This window comes from Eptesicus fuscus, chromosome 11 (genome assembly GCF_027574615.1).
Source record: "Eptesicus fuscus isolate TK198812 chromosome 11, DD_ASM_mEF_20220401, whole genome shotgun sequence".
Classification (NCBI taxonomy): Eukaryota; Metazoa; Chordata; class Mammalia; order Chiroptera; family Vespertilionidae; genus Eptesicus; species Eptesicus fuscus.
The window spans coordinates 54,123,380-54,147,732 of NC_072483.1; the positions used below are offsets into that span (position 1 = coordinate 54,123,380).

At 39.0% G+C, this 24,353-nt stretch overlaps 1 protein-coding gene across 1 annotated transcript in view; it reads right to left on the bottom strand.

Moving 5' to 3' along the window:
- Positions 1-8,050: 8,050 nt before the first annotated feature.
- CCDC141 (coiled-coil domain containing 141) overlaps positions 8,051-24,353 on the bottom strand; it is a 170,132-nt gene continuing 153,829 nt past the window's right edge. The window contains exons 22-24 of the mRNA XM_008138744.3: positions 19,799-19,915; positions 11,670-12,523; positions 8,051-8,318 (exon numbers count right to left, since the gene is read on the bottom strand). Of these exons, the coding sequence (XP_008136966.2) occupies positions 8,051-8,318; positions 11,670-12,523; positions 19,799-19,915 (1,239 nt within the window). The remainder of the gene's footprint in view (positions 8,319-11,669; positions 12,524-19,798; positions 19,916-24,353) is intronic.

Sequence of the window (24,353 nt, forward strand, 5' to 3'; positions counted from 1 at the left end):
AATGCATTCTGAGTAGGTACACACACACACACACACACACACACACACACACACACACACGTGTATCACCAAGATAAAAAAAACTCTTGCATTGATTTTTATTAATTCAAAATGATTCTAATGACATGTAACATGCAGTGAGACAAAATTGTGATTCATCCAACCACCCACAATTTTTCATATTTAAAGAAACCATATAGATTTTTGTAATTCTGAGGTTGTCTGTGTGATGGCATCAAAGTTAGAGCTCAGAAGAATGGAAGTCATGCCAAGAAAACCTAGAGTTGGCCATGACTCACACATGCATATTCTGTGAAGCCTTGGTCACTCTTCACAGTGTTCATGGTCTATTTTTAATTACAGTAGAAAATGAGTATTTGTGCAATTTTATAGTATGCATCCATAGGTTTGAATAAAATCTACAATGAGTACTTTGCTTGCACATCCATTAGTAAGACTTGGATGGGTCTTAACAGTACTCCACTGTTTCTGTGATTATATTTGCAAAGCCTTTTTTATAAAGCACAAATACTTGGCTTTTGTGGTGCATCAATTTTCTTTTAAGTGATAAAGTACAACACCATTCTATTTTAGACAAATGACCTATGTGACCAAAAATGACCTTTAAGAACATGGATCTGAAGAAAACAGCTATAGTTAAAGTTTATAAAATTAAAACTATTAGTTTCATTGAAAAGTTTCCAATTAAATGTGGGTACCAAAGTAGCCACTTGTATTCTCTTTTAACTGATTAATAGTACAAGATATGGCTTTATGAAACTGATTACTTTTTAAAGTAGAATACAGTGGCTGACATATTTTAGTTCTGGGTTCTACCAAGAAATCTTGGAGATATATGGACAGCATGAGCCCATCTTGCAGATATGGAAGTACTTAATCTTGAGAGATATTCATTTTTGCAGTGCAGCAGAATGCCAACTGATATATCACCTGGGATTTGATGTCAGAGACCAAAGGACTTAAGGAAAGCCTATTTCTTCATTAACTCTTGGCCATCGGTTGCTCATGACACTAGTGACACTAAAATGAGATGTTTTCTAACCTCATTATGTCATATATCACCTGGGCATTTTATATATTTTCTAACTCGTATAGATGTGAATGCATTCTGAGTAGGTACACACACACACATTTCCTTCTGTTATTATCGGAGAAGCTCAGCTCTACAATGCTATTGTTACAATGCCTTTCTAATTTTTCTCAGCTATTGATGATGACAATGGCCAGCAAATGATCAAATTTGACTTAAGTTCCACATCAAGTATTCCCTTGCTCTGGTGAGCATTGTCTCCTTCAGATAATTTACCTCTTTCCAACACCCCCTCCCCACCCCAAGTATCACAGGAAGCTGCAAGAAAAATCAAGTGTTATATGTTGCAACTAGATTAGAAATATCTATGATGTCTATAACTAATTTCCAGAAAAGGGACAAATCCACGTTCCTTGGCCTGTGGAGACGGCTGATTCACTGGGATTTATTTTTTGCCATCCCTGCCTTTCTCCTGGATGCAATTGTTGCAGGCTTCCTGCTTTTGATGAACTTGTTATATTCACTTAGTACTTCCAAGAGTTTGTATTTTTTTTTTCTAGTAGATTTGGGGGATTTTCTATGTAGAAAATCATCCTACCTGGAAATAAAGATGATTTTATTTCTTCTTTTCCAATCTGTGTAACTTTCCTTTCCCTTGCTTGTCTTACTCACTAGCTGGGACTTCCAGTACTCTGCTGTCTCCAGGGAAGACTCCTCATGCCTCTTCTTGTTTCTGGTGATTGCAGTCTCCCATGCCGCGTGGCTCACAGCAGCTGCATGTCACCCACTTCTGTAACCATGGCCACATGGCCCTTCCCTGTGTGTCTCCTGTCTCCATCTCTATCATGCCTTCTTGGAAGAATACCAGTCACTGAATTTAGGGACTACCAGACACCCTGTTCTACCCAGTATAGTCCTCTAATTTTTGGGTGACAAAAATGTCATGCAGACACATGTTATTATGGCCTCTGCCTTCCTCTCAGGGGCTCCCCACATACATTTACATTTACTCCCCACATACACATGTGTTTCCTGAATCTGTAGGAAATTCACACTGAGAGGAGGATGAAACCCAAATTCGACAGTTTCTTCATCCTGATGTTTGATTATTTTTCGCTTCCTGCCTACATTTCCCAGCACTTAGGGGGACACAGCATGCAGCCCAACTCTTTCTGGTTCCCAGAGATCCTATTTTCTTACAAGAATCATCATTAGTTTTTCATTTTTTTAAGTGGGGGAGACATTTTTATTTAATCTGATAACCCTGACCAGAATTTGTTAAATAATTCTACTACTCCCTTAAGAGTGGTAGAAATGAATAAACAGGCATTTAAAAAGGCATTGCCTGGAGCTGCATCAACTTCAATCAAAGGCAGGCCTCTGAGGGTTGGCATGGTGATGGCTGCTAGAGAAGGCTGTGGAGCAGGTGGGCATTTTAGCCTTCTTAATTCTGCCAGGTAACTGCTGTCCTACTGTGTGTTCAACTGTTCAGTTTGCTTGTCTATGTGTAGGTTTGCATAATACTTATTACATAGAAAGGAGACTTTCTAGCATCACTAGCATAATATGGGCTAGAGACTATTTGCCATGAGTAAAGTATGTTTCTTTATAGTTCATCTTTTGAATTCTTATCTCTGAAAGATTTTATTAAATGATTTTTAATGCCAGTGTAAGATAAAAATGTCATTTTGAAGTTGTTTGAATCAATAACATTCTTGGAAGAGAACAGCTGTTGAATGACAAAGGGAAGGGTATATTTCATTAGCTATCTCCGGAGCTGGATTTCACAAGTATTGACTTACATTGGTTCTAAATGGGGGAAAAAAAGCCATAGCAGGGAGCCATCCAAAATCAGATGGAAAACTTCAAATTATGTAACTATTATTGTTCTGGTTTAAAGAAAAATCAGGTTGGATCAATGTTTTCCAGCTACTCCCGTGGTTAAAATATGTTTCAACTTCACCTGTTTTTTTATTGTGCTACAGAGAAGTATATGCACTCAAATATTCTTGTCTATACAATTCTTTCTGTTCCCTGTCCTTTAATGAGGAGAGGATGTTAATTTTATGGTATAATAAGAAGGATTTTTTAATCCTCCATTATAAAAGGAGGAAAAAGAAATCCTCCTAGTTTAAGGAGTTAAATAAAATAAAAATTCTCCTATTTTATAAAAAGAAGGAAATATTCATTGAACAAAAGGAAGAGCTACTTGGCCAATCAGACAAGAATCAAAGACTGTTCATCTGGAGGCGTGCCATGCATCCAACCTTCACCACTGATGCTTGGGTGATTCATGATGTGACGCACACTCTCACCACACCAGGAGCAGTGGTGTGGGGATTCATGGGTAAAGGCCAAATTAGTAGGTTTTTACTTTCCATTTGAGGTTGAACTTATACATACCTGACAACATTCAAATCTCATCTTGTGATAAAAGCGGAAAAACTGAATTGTTGCTTTAAGCAGAACACTTTCACTCGTGAATGCAAATCTTTTGGCTTTCTGATATAGCTCAAGATTCTGCTTACTATTAATGGAAAACAGTGTGTCATGCTTTGGCATTTGCTTTGACAAGCACAATATCAGAGCATACTAGGAGGAAATACTTTGTTTTGTTTCAACTAACCTATTTCATGGATACATTTAAAATATTGTAGATACAACAGGAATGTAAAAAAAAAAGTCCAATAGTGCCCTGGCCTGTGTGGCTCCGGTTAACTGAAAGGTTGTGGGTTCAATTCCTGGTCAGGGCACATACCCAGATTGTGGGTTTGATCCCAGGTTGGGCATGTATGGGAGGCAATCCATCCAATCCAATCCATTTCTCTCTCTCTCTCTTCCCCTCTACCCCTTTCTATCTCTATAGAATCAATAAAAACATGTCCTCAGGTGAGGATTGGGGATTAAAAAAAGCTTCAGATAGCAATTTCTAGTAAGGAATGGTCATGAATAAAAATAAAGTAAAACAAGGTGCCTTATTATTTCCTTCCTTCATTTGGAATTCAAGTACACATATGAATGAAATGCTGGTTTCAAATAAAATCTGTTCACAACCAGATTACCGAGCCTCCGTGGCAATAAAACATGGATAATATGTGGAGTGTTCTGAAGAAGTGTATAACTTCTGGTTTGGGCAGGTAGGACATAGTCACTGAGCGTGGAGACACCACTTCTGCACTGACACCTGAAGATGGCTCTGCCTGATTTTATCTGCTTTAAAATGTTGGAACAATGGCCCTGGATTTTGCCTCTTCTCTCTGCAGTATTGTTTTGACCACTAGAGCCAGCATCTATCTGGATCTAGCTCAGAGCATCGGGAGGGTTCTTATTTAAGTTTTTTAGGTTAGGTGTTTTATACATTCTTCCTGGCTAGAAGCTGATTATGACCGGGCAATGTTCACAATAAGGAAGAATAATCAGGGAACAAATATATCGTTCTCTTTTTACATCCCCCATCCCCTCTCTCCAAAAAGAAAAAACAAGCTAAGTTTATCTTTGTTTACCTCTGACAACAATTCAAATCATGTAATATTAGGTGCTGGAAATATAATGATGAACAGGGATGTCAAGATCCTGCTAATAAAGATCTCCTACTCTCGCCAGAGGAGACAGATGCTCGAACATGCAATTCTGATGCTGTGTATTGATGGACATGAGGATGGGCAGCTCTGGTGCTGACAGTGCGCATAGCAGGAACATCTGCACTCCACGCGATGGGTCAGAAGGCTTCCTGCGGGAAGTGTCTCAAATGGAACTGGAAAAGTAAGCAGCAGTTAAGCTACATGTAGATAGGGTAGAATAGAGTACGGGAGTTCGGGGGAGAAAGGACTAGGGAGAAGAAAGAGCATGAAGTTAAATATTGCTCTGGGGGGAGGAGAGGTCAGAAGGGGTGGGAACAGAGGCTGGGAAGGGGAGGCCAGGTATGCAAGGGTTTCATATACTACGTGAAGGAATTTAAACTTAAGTGAAGCAGTTAGAAGGTTTTGCAGTAATCTACTTTAAGCCTGTGTCTTGACTGTATGTTAACATTATTGAATGAAATAGCTAACTTTTTTTCCCCCAACTATTTTAGGTATTATAAAATATGCAGAGGTTCAAATGTAAGGATTTGTACAGTGTATTTCTCCTGGAATTCAGTGTGAGAAAAACTTTACAACAAAATGTTTATACATACTCTTCTTAGAAAGTCAGAACTGGGAGACTCAGTGATTTTGCTTATAGGAAGCTCAACAAACGCTTTGTGCTACACTCCTTTAAGGTGTCAAGTACATATTCTCTTTAATCTTCCATCTCATTTTCATTTTCTTGTTGAAAAACTGTTCTGATATTACTTACTGTCCAGAATTTTTTCTAGAAGTAAGTGGGCAAAAATCATAATTATATCTTAAAATAGGATCATCATTTGAAGTTCCTATGTTTTCCATTTTAACCAATAATTTTAGTTCATATTTTCATAAGGAGAATTCTTTGATCAAGACAGAAATCCTAGCAAAAAGGAAAATCACACTTAAGTCTTTGAAATTTAAATATAGCCAATTGGCCCGGCCAGGATGGCTCAGTGGTTGAGTGTCAACCTATGAATCAGAAGGTCACAGTTCAACTCCCAGTCAGGGCACATGCTTGGGTTGCGGGCTCCATCCTCAGTGGGGGCCATGCAGGAGGCAGCCAATCAATGATTTTCCCTTATCATTGATGTTTCTAGCTCTCTCTCCCTCTCCCTTCCTCTCTGAAATCAATAAAAATAAATATAACCAATAGCTAATTATTCTTTACTGCTGTGGGAATTACTAATTAGTCAATTGAGAGCCCAGAAAAATAGGTAGGTAGGTACACAGATACTAGTAGACACAGAGATATACAGAAAGCTATCTGAAATATATCATGAATATCAGCATACTGTCTTTTTTCAACATTTGGACTCTATGTATGTATATGTAATCATATATGTACAATCTTATATTTATATATACATCAAATATAGCAGGGGCTTTACATACCTTATTTGTTCATACACTGTGAATGTATGTATGTCCCACCCAACTCCCCAAAGGATTAATATTAACACGCATGCAACAGGTGAAGCAAATTGGCAAGTCCCCATCCCCTAAATACCACAGATTCAAACAAGCTGACAAAATGGGAAAAGGGATCCCACTAAATTATCAAGACAGAGATAGAGGGTGGGGCAAGAATTTGTTCCCTAGTCCTGCCTATCTGCTTTGGACATGAATAGATTTCACACTCTGGTTTCAACATGGGAATAGCAGTTAGGCGAGATATGCAAAATACTTGGAGCTGGACCAAAAGGATAGGAGAGTTAAGAGACCATGTATTTCCTGAGATGCTGTGTATATAAGCTTTTAATAGGTTTATGTCAAAAATTGAAAGAAAATTAAGAGTTTTAATATTTTAATTAAACTAAATATGGAGCACAAGAAAACAAATGCAACTTTTTACTCAACCACACACTTCGCATCTTCAGTTAACATTCAGTAACTTTTAAATATCAACTTGAATATATTACATTTAAATATTTTATTATTTGTAGACAGTGTTATAGCAACATGATTAATTCCTTCCCTTCTTCAAAAAACTATAATGAATTATTCTTTCAACTCAAGATTTTACCCTAGCATGACAAGATTATTTTTAAAATCTAACAAATAAATGCAGCTTTTATTTACGTCTATTTTAAAGGAGCTAAAACGATGATCCTCTTTTCTCAGTAATATATTTCAGAAAGCCATAAAACATTCTTCACTATCACAGTGATAATTATAAGAAAGAATAGAATTCATCTTATGTCATTTACTGCACACTGTCCCCCCCGCTCCCAGATCATACTAAATGCATCCTCCTGAATTTAATTTCAAGTCTCTGCAAGGATATAGTCTTAAGAAATCAGAAAGGAATTAAAGCTCCAATTCATAGAATGTCATTTTCTCATACGTGAACAGTTGGAGATCACATACTAACACCACTCCTTTAATTTAATATTCTGAAGAAACAACATCTGAAAGAGAATTAGTAGACAGGAGGCAGTGTGATAACAAATTATATTAAACAATATAATTACCCTTAGTCTTCATAGCATGCTTTTTTAAATTTTATAGATTTTTATAAGATATGAAATGAAAGCTCTCAATTGTCCAAGAGGTAGATGATGACCCCATTTTCCAAATGGAAAGCTGAGGCACTGATATGCCTTACCATAGGCTGCAAACATGGTCAGCAGCAGAGTCAAAACTAGAAGCAGGCGGAACATGGCTGCCTCACACCTGCCAATGGAATGACAGGAATAATGTTGGTCCCCCCGCATTGCCTGTGTTCCATCTTATTCTATGACAAGCATAGCTTTGGAACCTTGAACTCCATTAAAGTTGGAGTTGCACATCTATTCTCCAATGGCAAGCTTGTGAGAGCAACATGAGGAGCGGTTATTTATGGCAGCATCCTCAGACTCAGGAATGTGGACTATGTTGAAACATAGGATATATTTCAATAAATGAGATCAAGACATGAAAAACAAAATTAAAGGACACGTAATGCAATAATGAAAATTACAACTTCAGTTCACTATTTCTACTGTTATTCCATAAAGAGATGAATATGAGTACAATTAAAAATAATTTTTCAAACAATTGGATTTGAAATTTGACTCACATCTCTATGCTATGAGCCTTGATCTGCATGCTCCTAAATTAGGAAGGAACAAACATAGCATAATTTTGCTGTTTTATATTGAACACAACTCTCTCTAGAATACAAAAAAAATGTACCCTTATCCAAAGGCAAATAATTTTCTAAGCTCCTCAAATAGATTAAAGCACTTAAGAAAACTGGATTATTTCACTGAACAGTGGTATTAGCCAAACAAGCAGTATGGCCGGAAAGGAGATACAGTTGCTGGGGGATGCTTTGTGGGAAATGTAGGAAAATAAACAACAGTATTGTCCTTCAGGCTTGCGAGAATGACGTCCATGGGTGCCAACGCCACAGTTACTGTCTGAGTAGCCAGTACACGAGCGACACACTAACATAGATGACGCACAGCATTATCCAGTTTATCCTTGTGATTGGCGGCCTGCGGTTACCTGTCACATGGAGGATGACATTGGAAGAGAGAATGCCACTAGCGTTTTGGGCCCGAGCCACATAGAGGCCTGCGTCTGCCCGGCATACCTTCGGAATGAACACCGCATGTCTCGTCTCCTTGTGTAAAACCTGTAAGTGTCCATCTGCAGGCAATGTCTGGCCCTTCTTGTACCTGAAGCAGAGAGTCGGTTTTTAAAATCAGGATCACTGTTTATTCACATCATATCCAATTTCTAAAACCCATCACCACGGCAATATTTTCTAGTAGGAGCAGGGGCTTTGCAGCTACCACAGATTCCAAAGGGGCTGTGGTGGCTGGTGGCCAGAGAAGTGCCTGATCGGCTCAGACCATGTTTTTAAAAACCAAATTTTTTGATAACAGTTAACAATTGGAATGTTGCATATGAAAATTTAGATATCCAACTACTCCCAAAAAAGCAGACCATCTGGCCACACTGGGGCTCCATTTGCTCATAGCAATTATCTAGAATGGGAAATGGTACCCTCCTATTCGGCCCCCCTCATTCTTTCAGCTGCGATGGAACAGCAGTTTGTGGCGTCTGGAACCTGCATTGGAGTGACCCTCATCTGCCCCATTATATTCATCCCATATGATCCACATGAAAATACCAATGTGCTGTGTTAGAGGAAGGTGCTTATACAGCATTTCCTGGAGAGATGAGTTCATTTAATTAATGAATGAATCTCATTAGAAGAAAATTGTTTTTAATTATAAAAGGCATTTATGCAATTGGATTATTACTATTAATGACATATTTCTAAAAGTTTCCTATGAACATGAGCACTTAGCGGCATATTTTTTATAAAGCAAATAATTTGTTTATTTTGTATATTCTAAATTCTTTATTTATCAATACCCACATTCTTCTACACAAGAAGTGATGACAAACCTGAATCGTTTTCTGTTCTCATGGCCTAAGTGATAATTTTGCATTTTTCCAAGTATCCTAAGAATGTATGATAGCTCGCCAGTTGTTAATAGAGTAAAATTGCAAATCTGAGGGTAAGATGTTTTCTCACAATAGTCCTTCAGTATTATACTAGTTGTACCAGTTAATAATGCGGAGTTTTTTTTCAATAGATGGAGTTACACATATGTTGATATATATATGCGATTTGATATGCATGCTATTTGGTTGTATTAACAGCAAGCTTCAAAACTTCATATGTCAAATTTGCTGAAGGTGTTAACATCATAGATATTTTTATGCTTAAAAATTTTGAATTTCGTGCCCCCAAAAAAGAGCATTTGTGGGAAGTTTTAATTCATTACTTTGTTTTGAAGAAAAAGATAACATATACTTCGGCAGGAAGCTTATGGTGAACATGCTCCATCTCAAGATACTTGTGAACGGTGGTTTAAGTGTTTTACAAGTGATGATTTCGATGTGAAAGACAAAGAATGTCCAGGTCAACCAAAAAAGTTTGAAGACCAACAATTACAAGCATTATTGGATGAAGATGCGTGTCAAACTCAAAAACAATTTCCGATCGTTTACAAGCAATGGGAAAGATTTTAAAGGAAGGAAAATGGGTGCTACATCAACTGAACAAAAGACAAATGAAAAACTGAAAAGTCATCAGTAAAATGTTGCTTCAATGGCACAAAAGAAAGTCTTTTCTGCATAGAATTGTGACTAGCAATGAAAAGTGGATTTATATTGAGAATCCCAAAAGCACAAAATCATGGGTTGATCCAGGTCAACCATCAACATCGACTGCAAGGCCAAATCGCTTCAGAAAGAAGACAATGCTCTGCGTTTGGTGGGATCAGGAAGGTGTGGTGTACTATGAGCTTCTAAAACCAGGTGAAACAGTTAATACTGATCACTACCGACAACAAATAATTAATTTGAACCACGCTTTGATCGTAAAACAACCAGAATGTGCCAGAAGACATGGCAAAGTAATTTTGCTTCATGATAATGCACCATCACACACTTCAAAACCAGTTGAAGACACGTTAAAAGATCTTGCCTGGGAAGTATTAACCCACCCGCCATATTCACCAGACCTTGCTCCTTCAGATTACCACTTGTTCCGATCGATGGCACACGCACTTTCTGAGCAGCACTTCAAAACATACAAAGTGGAAAATTGGGTCTCTGAATGGTTTGCCTCAAAATAAGAAAAGTTCTATTGGGACGGTATCCACAAACTACCTGAAAGTGGGGAAATGTGTAGCTAGTGATGTATATTACTTTGAAAAAAAGCACTTTTGATGTTTCTCTTGAAATTATCTTGTTTTCTTTGATTACAAAATCCGCCATTATTAACCGCTACACCTAGTAGTTGCAATAGTTCTTCAAGAATATGTACTAAACAAATTATTTGTTATGTAGAAAAAAAATAAGAAACACTTCAGACAACATTTTTCTTTGGGGTAAACTGATATTTAATGATGAATTAAATATCTTTTAAATTCATAAATATGAAATTCCTGGTCTGTAAAAAACCATGCAATTGTAAAAACAACAAAATAAAACAAAAAGCATAATGCTGCACTGTAGCACAAGTGCAATTTCTTTTAATAATCCGAAAAACCAAAGTTTTCTCATAAATTCTTTAGATAACCGACTCACACTTCAAGTACCACCAGTGGGCACACACAATTACTGAAACCGATCAATTAATATCGACTTAAACATTATGATAAATAAATGTTATTTTACTTATCGTAGTTTAGAAACATGAGCTCGTACCCACAAATTTATAACTTTGTCCTCAAATAAATCTGCTTAAGGTTGAAAATTTTCTAAAATGTTTAAGAGTAACCCAAGTATTGAGAAAGTTAGAACTGCTTTCATAGCAACAGTATGTGATTCAAAACCTGTATTCCGCAGTTTACTCTTATTAAAACAAATAGGCTAAAAAATAATAATGTCTCCAGAGTGAAATCATATTGTTTAGAGCTCAGTTATTGCACCACCTTTCAAAAATGGGTTTATTGCCTGTCACTGCAAGTAACTGTGAAAGAAATATTTTTATTCCACCTCTCACACTGAAGAAATGTATAAAAAGAAATCTTAGTGAAACAAACAAGGATTGCAAAAGTGACATGAGTGATTGCTGGGAAGAGAAAGAAGTTGAGATAGGCAAATGAAAGAAAAGGGGGAAACCAGGTTCTTATGTGTTTTTTTAATTGAATAAGGGATGTTAAACCAAGAAAATGTCATGCTTATGTAAAAATAAACAATAGGAAAGCATTTCAACTCACCATCTTTAGAAATGTGGAATGTTAAATGGATACAAAAAGAGCACAACGAAGTCACAGTGCTTTTGGAGTTTGTTATTATTTTATATGGCTACTTTTTTGCTTCAGGGGATTAGCATGCTGCTCCTAAGATGAGAGTTGGGGGTTGGTGTGAGGGTGCGTCATGCAGAGTTGCAGTGCTGGTGAGTGTTAATCAGCTATCCCTGCACCTGTCAGTTAGTACCCACAATGATTCCCTCAGTGATTCAATTTGTTTCTGGTTAAGGCTCATCATTATAGGCTACCCACCATGTCAGTGTAGGCTCTGGAAATCCTGTTACTTCAACTTCCAAAGTCACTGGAGAACCTTCCACGACAGTGACATTAGACTGGCGCCTGGAGAAATGGGGTGCCTGGCCAGCTAGGCTGACCACGCTGTTCTTTGCTGATGTACTTTTAATCTCTTCCTGGGAAACCACTTGCCTCTGATAGACCCGGCTGGGGCCTAATTGAAACCCGAGGCCCGAGAGCGCGTCCTGGGAAGCATGCAGCCTGTCTTGGTTTTTAGTGCCGTTATTAGCAGCATGCATTTCCTCCCGTGTTTCTAGCACACTTTCCCGAGCCCGCGGGTGCTGCTGGCAAGCTCGCTCATGCACTCCACTCGGCATGCTCCCAGGATGGTCAGCATGGGTTTTGCTGATGGCTGTACTCTGTTCCAGAAACCCTCTGGACGTGAATGGGGGCTCAGCTTTGAACTGGGGGGAAGGCTTCTCAAAATGACTTGAAAATGTTTCTCTCTCATCATTGCAAGTATCAGCAAAAGCAGCAGGTGGGGGAAGGCCACACTCCTGGGCCTCCCCTGGCCCCCTGGCTCCCATCTGCATCCTGTCGCTGCTCACGTGAAGGCCCAGAGAGGGGCTGGCATGTTCTTCTACCTCCATGTCGGACGGTGCGAGGGGGGAGTCGGGGCTCCCTGGCAGTGGAGGCAAGGAGATGTCGTCGGGTGAGACACACGCATGTTCTTCTGCAGAAAGCGTGTCCGCAGGCAGGGGCAGGCCTTGGACACCACTCTCCTGGCCAGAGGAGCGCCGCGGCAGGACCCGAGGTAGCTGAGCCTCACCTGCTCCATCGACGGGCAAAATTCCTGCCCCCTGCACCTGCTCCTTCAAAACAGAAAAGCCAAAGCTTTCGGTTAGTCATTGGTTTTCCTTTCCCAGGCCTCAAACTCAACTTCAGAGAGACGACTTGAGAAAACCCACAGCGGGGTAAAGCGGGCCCTGGCTCAAGCATTAGAGAACTTAAAACCACTTGTCTGTTTACACTGGGCACAGTCCCATCCCATGACTGAGGGATCGGTAAACTGACCTCCCATCTCCGGGTGAAACATGATAGACCTTGTGAAGAGAGAGCAGCCTCGTTATCATCTCTAACGAAGCGCTTGGACTGGATAAATGTCTTTTCAAATCATAACCTGAGGAGCCTCCTTTCACCAGTAAATTCTGTGTCGGTTTATCTGTCTACACTCCACGCGAACCCCGCTCCTACACGTCAGAGGCTCCCCTATTAGATGAGCTCTGAGACTCCACTAGAATAGCGCCCCCTCCTTCCTCCAGAAGTCATTCTTTTCATTTGATTTTTTATTATGGCAAAATACACAGAACATAAAATTTACCATTTTAACTATTTTTAAGTGTACAGTTAAGTGGCAGTAAATACATTCATGTTATTGTGCAACCATCACACCAATCAACTCCAGCACTTTTTCATCTTTCCGACGTGAAACCCTGAACCCTTTAAACACCAGTTCTCCCTTCTCTCTCCCGCCAGCCCCTTCCACCTTCTGTCTCCATGAATTTGACGACTCTAGATCCTTAGCCATTTTTGACGACTGGTTTTATTTTCTTAAAGCCCCTGAGTTTTATTCTCACATTGAGAAATATCTACGGAGAGAGAGCCTGTGACATACTAGGTACTGTGCTAGGCACTGGAGAGATGAAATGGTGAGTAAAAGGAAATACAGCCTCCGCCCTCATGGAGATGACAGCCTAGTGGGGAATGTAGATACTTAATGGAACCATAGCACCTGCCACTCACCTTTCTGTCCCAGGTGGGAACGTAAGTTGTGCCAGTCATCACCTACTGCTCACATTGTTCTAGTATTCCTCCCCATGAATCCACGTCTATCTCTGGGTTAAGAAGTCCTTTGGCACAGACTCAAAAGAGCAGTGAAGCTGAAAGGGCTCCCACCTATCCCAAGCAGCTTGTTGTACACAGGCTTCTTTCTTTGCCTTTCCTCAGCATTTTGGATGCATGTTTTACTTAATTAACAATGACTGGTTTTTGTTTCATTGCTACGGCTTGCACATAAGAAACTTACGTCTTGCCTTGACCTTGAGTTCTTCGTTTTCACACATGGTCCTCCTCCTGACATACTTTATAAGTGACTTTTGAGAAAGACGTAAAAAGTGATTTTGAAGATTAGAAGTAAAAATAAAACCATGCTCCTCCTACTAGCCTACAGACATGACTTGTTTTCAGGGAAATCATAAACCCAGCTAAGAGAAAGTGGTTTTCTTCAGCCATTTAAGAGAAGTTTGCATTTTGGGTCTAAGTGAGAAGTTCTTAAAAATCCCTCTAATTAAAAGAATAAATAAATAAACACATACCCAGTAGGTAATGCCTTTCCTTTTTTTTTTTTTTTTTTTTCCTACTACACCTTAGCTCTGCCTCTTTTTATCTTTTCCTGGAAGTAGGATTTTTTTCCCCCTTTTCTTAGGGACATTGATCCAACTTCCCATTCAGTCTGAAAATCTTCTCTATGCCATCTGGCAGCCTGTTGGCACACTTTTCCTGAAGGGTGCTTTCTTTGAAGATAATTCTATGCTTTACTTGTCTTAAGAATCTCTTTCTACACTTAGCAAAGAGCTGCCTTCTCTCAGTACCCACCAACGGATCTGCACGGCCTCCTGGAGTAACAGATGTCCATCTGCTCTCCTCTTAAAACACCCTTTACTGTTGGGAGAACTGGTCCCGCAGCCCCTCAGTCCCTGTCTTTGTACTAAAAAACCCAAGTCTTCTTCTGCCTTGACTCCTGGAACTTCCATCATCCTGACCACCTTCTGGAGGTCCTGGTCCTACTGCTAAGACCTGCTTCACAGGGAAGCAGAGACATTGGTTGATCTAAGGATCACCCACGGGCAGGCAGCTCTTTAATGACTCCTTTGAGTAACCTATGGCTCTCCAGAAACAAATAATGTTTTTAAAATGTGTGAAAATTTTCAAAAAATTTAGGAGAGGAACTAGAATACAAGTCCAGGCCAGTCTCCCCACTCCTCACTCCCTCCTGGAGAGGAACTGACTTACCTAATTGTGGGTTTAGTAGAAGAGACCCCAATAATTGCAGCTCTCTCTTTGATGTTCTTTATTTCCGATCTGCCTTCCACCAAATGGGTGCATTTACATCCTATATAATAAAAGGGTAATATGCAAATTGACCCTAACAGTGGACCAACTGGGAACAATCAGTTGCTATGACGTGCACTAAACACCAGGGGGGAGACGCTCAACACAGGAGCTCCGCTCAGCCACAAGCTGGGCTGATGGCTGCGAGCACAGCAGTGGTGTCAGGAGCCTCTCCCGCCTCCTTGGCAGCGCTAACGATGTCTGACTGCCGGTTTAGGCCTGTTCCTGGACTGCAAGAGGGCGCAGGCCGGGCTGAGGGACCCCTCCCGAGTGCACAAATTTTGTGCACCGGGCCTCTAGTTGGCTATAAGGCATGAAAAACCCCCGCACAGGAAGCCTGTGGTTGTCTAGCTATGCACCCGAGTGTCTGGGTAGACAAAAATGTCTGAATCAGAGATGAAGTTTTGGGAAACCCTCTAGATAAGTCCCAGTTGTGTCCTCCAATCCAGCTTTTACTGGTTACTGATTCCTGACTGCTGAGTCTCACTTTCAGACCGTGCCAAACTCAAAAAGGCAATCCAAGAATATTATTTTTCACTCCCTACAATTCCTAAAGCATAAAAAATACCTTCTGCAGAAAATAATACTACCTGATAACTTCTGGCAATAAGAGAGAGTTTTCTCAAATCTTTTCTTAGAAACTTCTCAACTGATTAATATTCCCTCTGAATATGTTTATTCCCAGGATTCATTTACTTTCCAGAATGTGAAGCAACTAGATTATCTCTTTGATCTATATATGTTTTTATTAAAGTGATTATACTTTTTTTGTTTTTATAAGAACCACATGGGACTATGAATTTATATCGAGTTTTTATTTTATTTTTTAAATTTTATTTTATTGTTTAAGGTATTACATATAGTTGTACATATATCTCCTTTTTTTCCCCATTGACCTTCCCCCAGCCTCTTCTACCCACTGTCAGATGCCCTCATCCCACCCCCACCCCAGTGTCTTGTGTCCATTGGTTGTGCTTATATGCATGCATACAAGTCTATACCGAGTTTTTAAACAACTAAAATCTTGTGCTTTCTCTGTCCATTAATATCATTGATAGAAATGTTGAACACTGCATAGGTTAGGACAAGGCCAGATGTCTCCCCCTGGCAAGGAAAGCTGTCTTCCAGGGTGACATTGATAAACTACTTGACACTCTTGGGTACAATTATCACCAGACCAAACTCTCACTCAGCTTACATTTTCCCACTTAAGAGAGATAACACGAGTGTGTTTATCAAATGACTTCCTGAAACCATAATAAATTTTGCCTATGACACTAATCTAGAATTGCCCAGTAAATAATCATCTCAGAAAGCAAAATAAGATGAGTTTAATACAAGTTTTTCTGAGCAAATCATGTTGTCTTTTGGCATTTTTACCTTAATTTCAAATGCAAATAAGCTTTCAGTTTTTGAATCATTATAGAATTTTATAAACATTCCTTCTAAATCTCACTGAGTTATACATTCCTGGATCTACTAGTTTTCCTTTATGATAATGGTTTCCCAACATTCACGTACACCAACTATTTTTTCATATTTCCCCATCATGAAACTGTGTGTTTTTTCTGACAGTAGAAACAGTGTGTATGAGAGTGTGTGTACGTGTGTGTATTTCTAGAAAAAGGTCGTTAATCTACATATTTCAGCACAGATAGGGCATATTTGCATCACTCTGATTAATTCTGGCAAAAAGGCTGGGCAATTGATCTAATTCACTATAACACATCGCATTCTCAATGTGTTTCTCTTACAGCCTTGGTTGCTCTTTGTCTTTTTTGTTGATTTCTTTCTCTTTTCCCAACTTCTAAATATATGAGTAACAAATGATCTTGTCTTTATGTTCTGTAATATTCTCTATATGCTTGCCCCTCAAAGATCTCACCCACTTTCACATCTAATGACCAGTTAACTTTTATTTAATAACCCTAAATCTATAGCCTCAGATCTTTTGTCAGCATTTCTGAACTTTCATTTACATTGATGAACATAACCACTTGGATTTCTAATCATTGCCAAACAAAATGAATACAGAATACAATGATATTCTATATCCACCCAACTAAAAGTAGAGTACCAATCCTCAAAGTACATAGAGTGGGAAGCCATCTCTGTGGTAAATTTAAGGAAACACCACAAGACTTTACCTTCCAAAATATCTCAATCTTATCTTGGGCTAAGTACAATCAAATGAAGCTAAGTAAGAAGTGGTGGAAAAAAGACATTAAACATAGGGCTTGGCCTATGAAAGGCATGTCTGGGAATTTGGAAGGGGCTTTGGGCAGCCAAGGAGTTGAGTTGGCACCTTTGGGCACTTGGAGTGAACAAGTAAAAGAGAAATGAAGGTAGTGAACAACACTTGGTCTTCTTTCCAAAATTCTCCAAAGCGAATGTCTCAAGATCATCTCCCTCAGCCTACCTAGGGATCAGGATTAGAGGAGGAAGGCCAGGGAGTGTCCTCGCCCAGGCTGATAAGAGCACTCCACTGAACTATTTGCTATAAAAGTGATTCCATGCTACTGCTTTATTAACCACCATGCAAACAGATGAATGCAAAGAGGGGAAAGGTTTGGCATAGGAATCTACAGTATCATTACAAAACAGCTTATTTATATGCAGCAGTTCCTTGGAGCTCCCTCTGGTCTTGTGGAAAGAGTTCCATGGCTGAAGTTCAGAAGAACTGGGCTGCCTGCCCAGTTTTGACACTACTTTGCTGTGATTTTTGGAGGGCGAAATATATCATCTCTTTTGGCCTCAGTTTCCTCAACTGTAAAATGAGATTTGATCAGATGATTGTTAAATCCCTTCTAGCACTAGAATTCTATAACTCTAATTGCTGGTATGGCAAGCCTTCATCTTCTACTGAACAGTTCTGTGACTTTAGGCGAGTCTCTTAATACTCTGCATCTCCATTTAACCTTAGGAGTTTTCACATATTATTGTGGATTTAGCTTTGGTCTTCACCTTGGGGTTAAAATACCATCACTAATCTGTTAGCAGTGCAATGAGCATAGCATTTACTGAATTGCCCAATTCCAACTGCTGCGTTTTTGGGTCAGAAAAATAAGAAGCACTTTACTATCTACAGGAGAAAATCTTGTGAATAATACATTCTTGTAATATGTTGGTGGAATTGTTCTTTCTCACTTATATCATTTCCCAAGGAAGATCAACACAATTTAAGGGTATTAGAATTGAACTTAGTGATACCTCAACAAGGTATCATATGTTGCTTCTTATTATCTGCCTACATGGTACTTTGGAGAATCATTACATCTGACCTATAATATAAGTGATAGAGACAGTCAGAGGGTAAATGTGATTGTGATATTTAAAAGTGAAGATTACTACTTCCTTTAATTTTGCTTTTGTACCAATTGTACTGAATGTATACACGAAATCATGCCAATGAGGGTTCTTGACAGTGATAATTATGGACCTTCACTTTTATCCTAAATAACTGATGATCTATAGTATCTTTTACTTTATATGAAAATAAAAATGACTTTTGAATGAAGGTAAGTCTCTTTTTTCTATTGAAAGAAATTTGTTCATTTAACTCTTCTTCCAAGCAAAATAATAGCAAGAAAAACTGTATTTTACTATGTTTTTATTTGGTAGCAATAACTTCCATTTCTAATCTTAGTAAATGTGTGTGGCTGACAATGTAGAAAAATGTGCAGAATTACAAAAAATAATATGGTGTTGGATTTAGTATGTTTTAGAAACTCAATGAAGAAAATGTGATACATTTAATGTTATTTTTTTTTATCATTTTAACTAGTAGATTTCAATCAAGAGTGATTCTGCTCCCCAGAAGATGTTTGGCAATTTCTATAGAAATTGTTGGTTGTCACAACTGGTGGGGAGGAAGGGACTAATACTGGCATCAAGAATAGAGGCCAGGAATGCTGCCACACATCCTATAAAGCAGAATGCTTTAGGCCAAAATGTCTGTAGCACTGAGGTTGGAAAACCCTGATTTAGACCAATCAGAGTAACCAAAGACTAAGATATAAGATTAGGGTCCAACACGTTGTCCAAAGTTTGCCTCAGAGAAGAACCAGGGTCACCCCACCAAATAAAAGGCAGCTTGCTTAATGGTTCTTATTGTCTGGTGGTTTTATAATTAAACTAGATCTTCACATACATTTAACCCATGGGAAAGGACATATAAACAAGCTCTGAGAACTGTATTAACTCCAAGGAAACATAACTGTTTTTTCATGAAATGTGCACAACAATTGGGAAGATTTTTTTTTTTTTTAAGTCTCGGGTCACAAGAAATATATTTTATTAATTTGGGGTAGTTGAGAATAGTGTTGATTCTGCTTGTTACTTGAGTTTCTTGGGAGAGGGAGAACAGAGGGAGCAGGCAACTTGGCAAAGCAAAGGGTCCGGAGGTAATTATAGTCCAGCAGCTATGAATAGAGAGTGAGCAACTTATGCCGAAACCCATAATGATGTGATTTAAATAATATATTTGATATCATGATACACTTGCACTCTGTGGGTATTTGCAGTTTTTGCTACAGGCTTAATTTATCTGTAATGCATAGGACTTAAAGTAATCTAAACATTTCTCTAAATAGCTTAGTATTCATGTTTCAGTTGGGTTCTATATTTTAGTGCCTGGAAATATCTTAAAGGCAGATTCTCTGGGAACAAGATACTGTCTGATTTCATATATTAAGGTTTTCTAATGGTACTGTAAACAATAAAATCATAGCTTGGTGGTATCATAAAGAGGGAGAAATAAAATCTGACGTTGGGATTGATGAGAAAGGACAATGGGAAAGGCAGCTAAGTAGGGAGTAGAAAGGCAGTAAGGGATGAGGGCACTTGCATTGCATTTATATCGGGAAACTTGATGCATATAGATAAGAAGGCTTCCATACACTTTTTTTTTTTTTTGCAATACACAATGACATCAAAACAGAAGTAATGAGTAGCCAAGGCTACGTAGTTTTCTTTACCTTATTCATTTCTTCATTGAAAACTGTCTGCTTATTTCTCACTGGTTCTTTCAAGAGGTCAATGCAATCATCGCGGAAGTCTTCCGAATTCAGATTCATCTTCACAGCTCCTCCCTGCTGTACAAAGTGATAGTGAGCGCCTGGGCCAGAAAAGTTGGAGGGACAGTGCCACATAATAATCACTTGGAAGAAAAAAGGCCACTTGCAACCTTTTAGTGAATATATTCCACACAAGACTGACGTCCTCCCATAAGATTTATGAAATTACCCCTCCAAGTTCACAGGTCCCCTCCTATCTCATTCCTTTGATAAAATTCATTGCCAATAAAAATTGGTTGTTTAAAAACCCAGAAAGGAAAAAAAAAAAGTCATTGTTATAATAGAATGCACCTGCAGGAGTATTCTTTAGAGAAAGGTGTGATTGTACCCTGCGATTTGAACCATTAGGAGAGGTTGGGGGAGCAGCAATGAGACAGAAATGACTAAGGGTTTCTGGCGTAGCAAAAAGTAGGAAATCCAGAGAACTTAAACAAGCAAAATGCTTGTGAGACTCATAAAAGGGGGGAGAAAATATCACTGAATGTTAAAAAACAACACACACAATTGAGAACAAAGGACGATATCTTGCTCCTGCATTTAATGGGGTTCTGTCTTAGTCATGGAGATAGAGCGAGTTTGCAAACTGCTGTGGAGCCAGCGTGAGGGCTGAGAGGACTTGGTGAAGGTGAAAAAAGATATGGGTACACAAGTGACAACACCAGTTTAGAATGATGATTCTACTGCAACAGAAGGGTCTCTATTCCACCTGGAACATGGTTCTTGCATGAGCTTCAACAAACAGGCATGCCCTTCAAAGTACACATTCTACACTGACTCAGAGGATTAGGGGGACACATTATGGGAGATATTCAGCTTTAGCCTCAATTCTTTTTAAAAAATATATATTTTATTGATTTTTTTACAGAGAGGAAGAGAGAGTTAGAAACATTGATGAGAGAGAAACATCAAACAGCTGCCTCCTGCACACCCCCTAACGGGGATGTGCCCGCAACCAAGGTACATGCCCTTGACAGGAATTGAACCTGGGACCCTTGAGTCTGCAGGCCGACGCTCTATCGACTGAGCCAAACCGGTCAGGGCTTTAGCCTCAATTCTAAAACCTAAACTAGTTTATATTACTGGTCACTCTGCATTAGTACACACTTGATACCTAATTCCAAATGGCAGCTGTTGTAGAAAGAATGTTAGATCTTAAATCATATCCAAGTTCAAATTCCAGGTCCACCACTACTGACTGGGAGCCCAGGAAAGCACTTTGACCCTCTCTGAGCTTCCCTCTGAAACAAAGAAAACACATTTGCCCTATCTCCATTGCAAGGTTATTTGGAAATCACTGATGTAATTATGTAGGAGAATCCTTTGTAAATCTCAAATTGCTATACAAATAGAAAGGATTATTATCACTATTTCAGCCTCAACAGGGATGTCTGGGCCTACTTTTTAATAGCAGCCAAAGTATCAAGCATAAAAACTAGTCACTTCGGCTTCTCCTGCAAACATCTATAAGTGCTAGGAAGCATTCTCTGACAAGCTTTTGTTCAGGCTCCAACTCCCGAGGGCAATACTGATGCCGGTTTCTCTTGCCAGAAAGGCCCCTCCTCATTTTTAGCACCTGATCCAACCTTTCTGAGCTATGGAATGATTCTTCTCTGTACTAATCCTCTGAGTTTGTACTATAAATATCAAAACCCTTTCTGGAGAAGCTGCTTTAGGCGAAATATGGTGCAAATGTGTGGGTGCTATATTGAAGAGAGCCATGCGTTTCCTCAGATATAATCAGGCAAGCGACTTAGGGATGGTAATGGTAGTTATATTGATGATTGTGCCAGGAAAGAGCACAGAGCTAGGAGAGACCAGAGAGGAAGTGACACCTAAGGAAGGTGATGCGGAGGAGGCAGTGTTTGACTTTGCCCATGAGAGATGGTAAGATTCGGAGAAACGGAGGTAGAAGGTCATGTGTTTGAAGGGTTTGGAAGCAGGAAACCTGGGAATGTGGGGGTAGCAGACCAGTGAGACAGGAACTTACAATGGCTGTAGAAGCACAGTGGTTTGGAAAGACCATCAGCCTCAGAATACTGGAAGGCCTTTAATATGAACTTTATTTGTAGTGAAGTGTTTTCAATGTAAAAATGACACCAGCAGGGTGTAGTTGGGGTGGTGGTGGAGGGATTGAGCAAAAAAGAAAAAGAAAAAGAAAGAGAGAGAGAGAGCATTCATAGACATGGACAACAGTATGGTGATAGCATGGTGAGGGGTGGTGGAGGTGGAAGAGGGCATAGAGGGGATAAATGGTGATGGAAAAACTAAAATAAAAAAAAAATAATTAAAATAAATAAATAAATAAAAATGACACCAGAAGAACTGTATTCAGGAAGGACAATCTAGCTGGAGTGTATAATTAAGAGGCTCCTGACTAGTACACAAAAGAATCTAAGTGATACATAGGAAATGAGAAAGAGAGGGTCTAATCCTTACTACAAAGGGTATAGAAGGAACAGGGAATGAGGAAGTGTAGAGAGGGAATAGAAACAGCCTTCAGGAGGAATATCCATGAAGGTGAAAATCTGAAAAAGGCTATAATTTTAAGAGAATGGATTTTATTAAGTGGATCTAACTTGATGATGCACAACATAATTGGGAGGGACATTGTAGACAACAGGGAGCAAAGCTTCAGAGAAGCAGCGATTTTCAGGCTGTGTATCAGAAGTCAGGAGAAGAGACAGATCCTCAAGGGGTGGGGTCGAGGTAGGGAGGAAATGATAATGTTGTAAAAGATAATATATGATATATGGCACATTCATACATTACTGGTGGCATTATAAGTATAAAACATTTATGGAATGCAATATAAATATACATATTAGGAACATTAACAATTAATATTATCTCATATACACATATGAGAAGCATTAATAATTTCATACCCATTTACCCAAACCTGGAGAATGTATGCATAGATAATAATACAAAAGAAAGAAAGAGCTATATGCATGAAAATGTTTGTTGTAGTGTTATTTAAAATGATAAAGAAGTTTTTTAAAAAATCTAGGTTCTTAACCAAAGGTAAAATGGTTGAATTAAAAGGTTGCAACCTATATTGAATGGAATTAGTATTCAAATTTATGAAATGGAAATTCAAACAGAAAGATATGTTTGCTAGAAATAACTATAATTCTGCTCTGAATTGTAAGAGCACCATTATGTCTCAATAAGAACAATTATCACAACAGTAATCATGGGTGTCTTCCATAGTGTAAATGAATCACTGCCTTTATATCCACTCATCTTCTGATGGGCACTTGGGCTGCTTCCAAATATTGGCTACTGCAAATAACACTGCAATAAATACAGGGAGCATATATTCCTTTGAATTATGTTCCAAGTTTCTTTGGATATATTCCCAGGAGTGAAATTACTGGGTCATAAAGCAGTTCCATTTTTTAATTTTTTAAGGTAATTCCGTACTGCTTTCCACAGTGGCTGCACCAATCTGCATTATCAGCTGCATTTTTATACACCAATAATGAACTATCAGAAAGGGAAATGAAGAAAACAATCCCATTTACTATTGCATCAAAAAATAAAATAAAACATCTAGGAATAAATTTAACCAAGGATGTAAAAGACCTGTACTCAGAAAATTATAAAACATTGAAGAAAGAAATTGAAGAAGATACAAATAAGTGGAAGCATATACAGTGTTCATGGATAGGAAGAATTAACATTAAAAAGTCCATACTACCCAAAGCAATCTATAGATTCAATGCAATTCCTATCAAGACACCAATGGCACATTTCTCAGAACTAGAACAAATATTCCAAAAATTTATATGGAACCACAAAAGACCCTGAATAGCCACAGCAATCCTGAGAAAAAAGAACATAGTTGGAGGGATCACGTTACCTGATACCAAACTATACTACAAGGCCATAGTAATCAAAATAGCATCGATTTTCTAGTCCATGAATAATGCTAATGATTAGTTTAATATTTCCATGAAGTTAATTGTTCAATGAACATAACACCTGAAACATAGTTTTATTTTCTCTTGGGCCACAATCTGGAGAGAAAATTAAAACTTATGTTCATTATCTAATCTAATAATAGACAAATATGCAAATTGACCGCACCTTTGCTACACCTAAGCCACGCCCACCAGCCAAGCCACACCCACCAACCAATCAGGACGAGTATGCAAATTACCCCAACAAAGATGGTGGCTAATTTGCATATCAAGACATACTTAATTCTGAAGCCAAGAGCTGCAGAAGGGAGTAAAGCTTCGAAGAAGCAAGCAAGCCGGGGGGGGGGGGGGGGAGGAGAAGGGCGGGGCGGAGGTGGGGCCGGGGGCAAAGGGAAACGAGGGCGGGCTGGAGGAGAAGGCGGGGCGGGTGACAAGGGCGGGGCGGAGGTGGGGCTGGGGGCAAAGGGAAATGCGGGCGGGTTGGAGGAGAAGGCGGGGCGGGGGACAAGGGCGGGGCGGAGGTGGGGCTG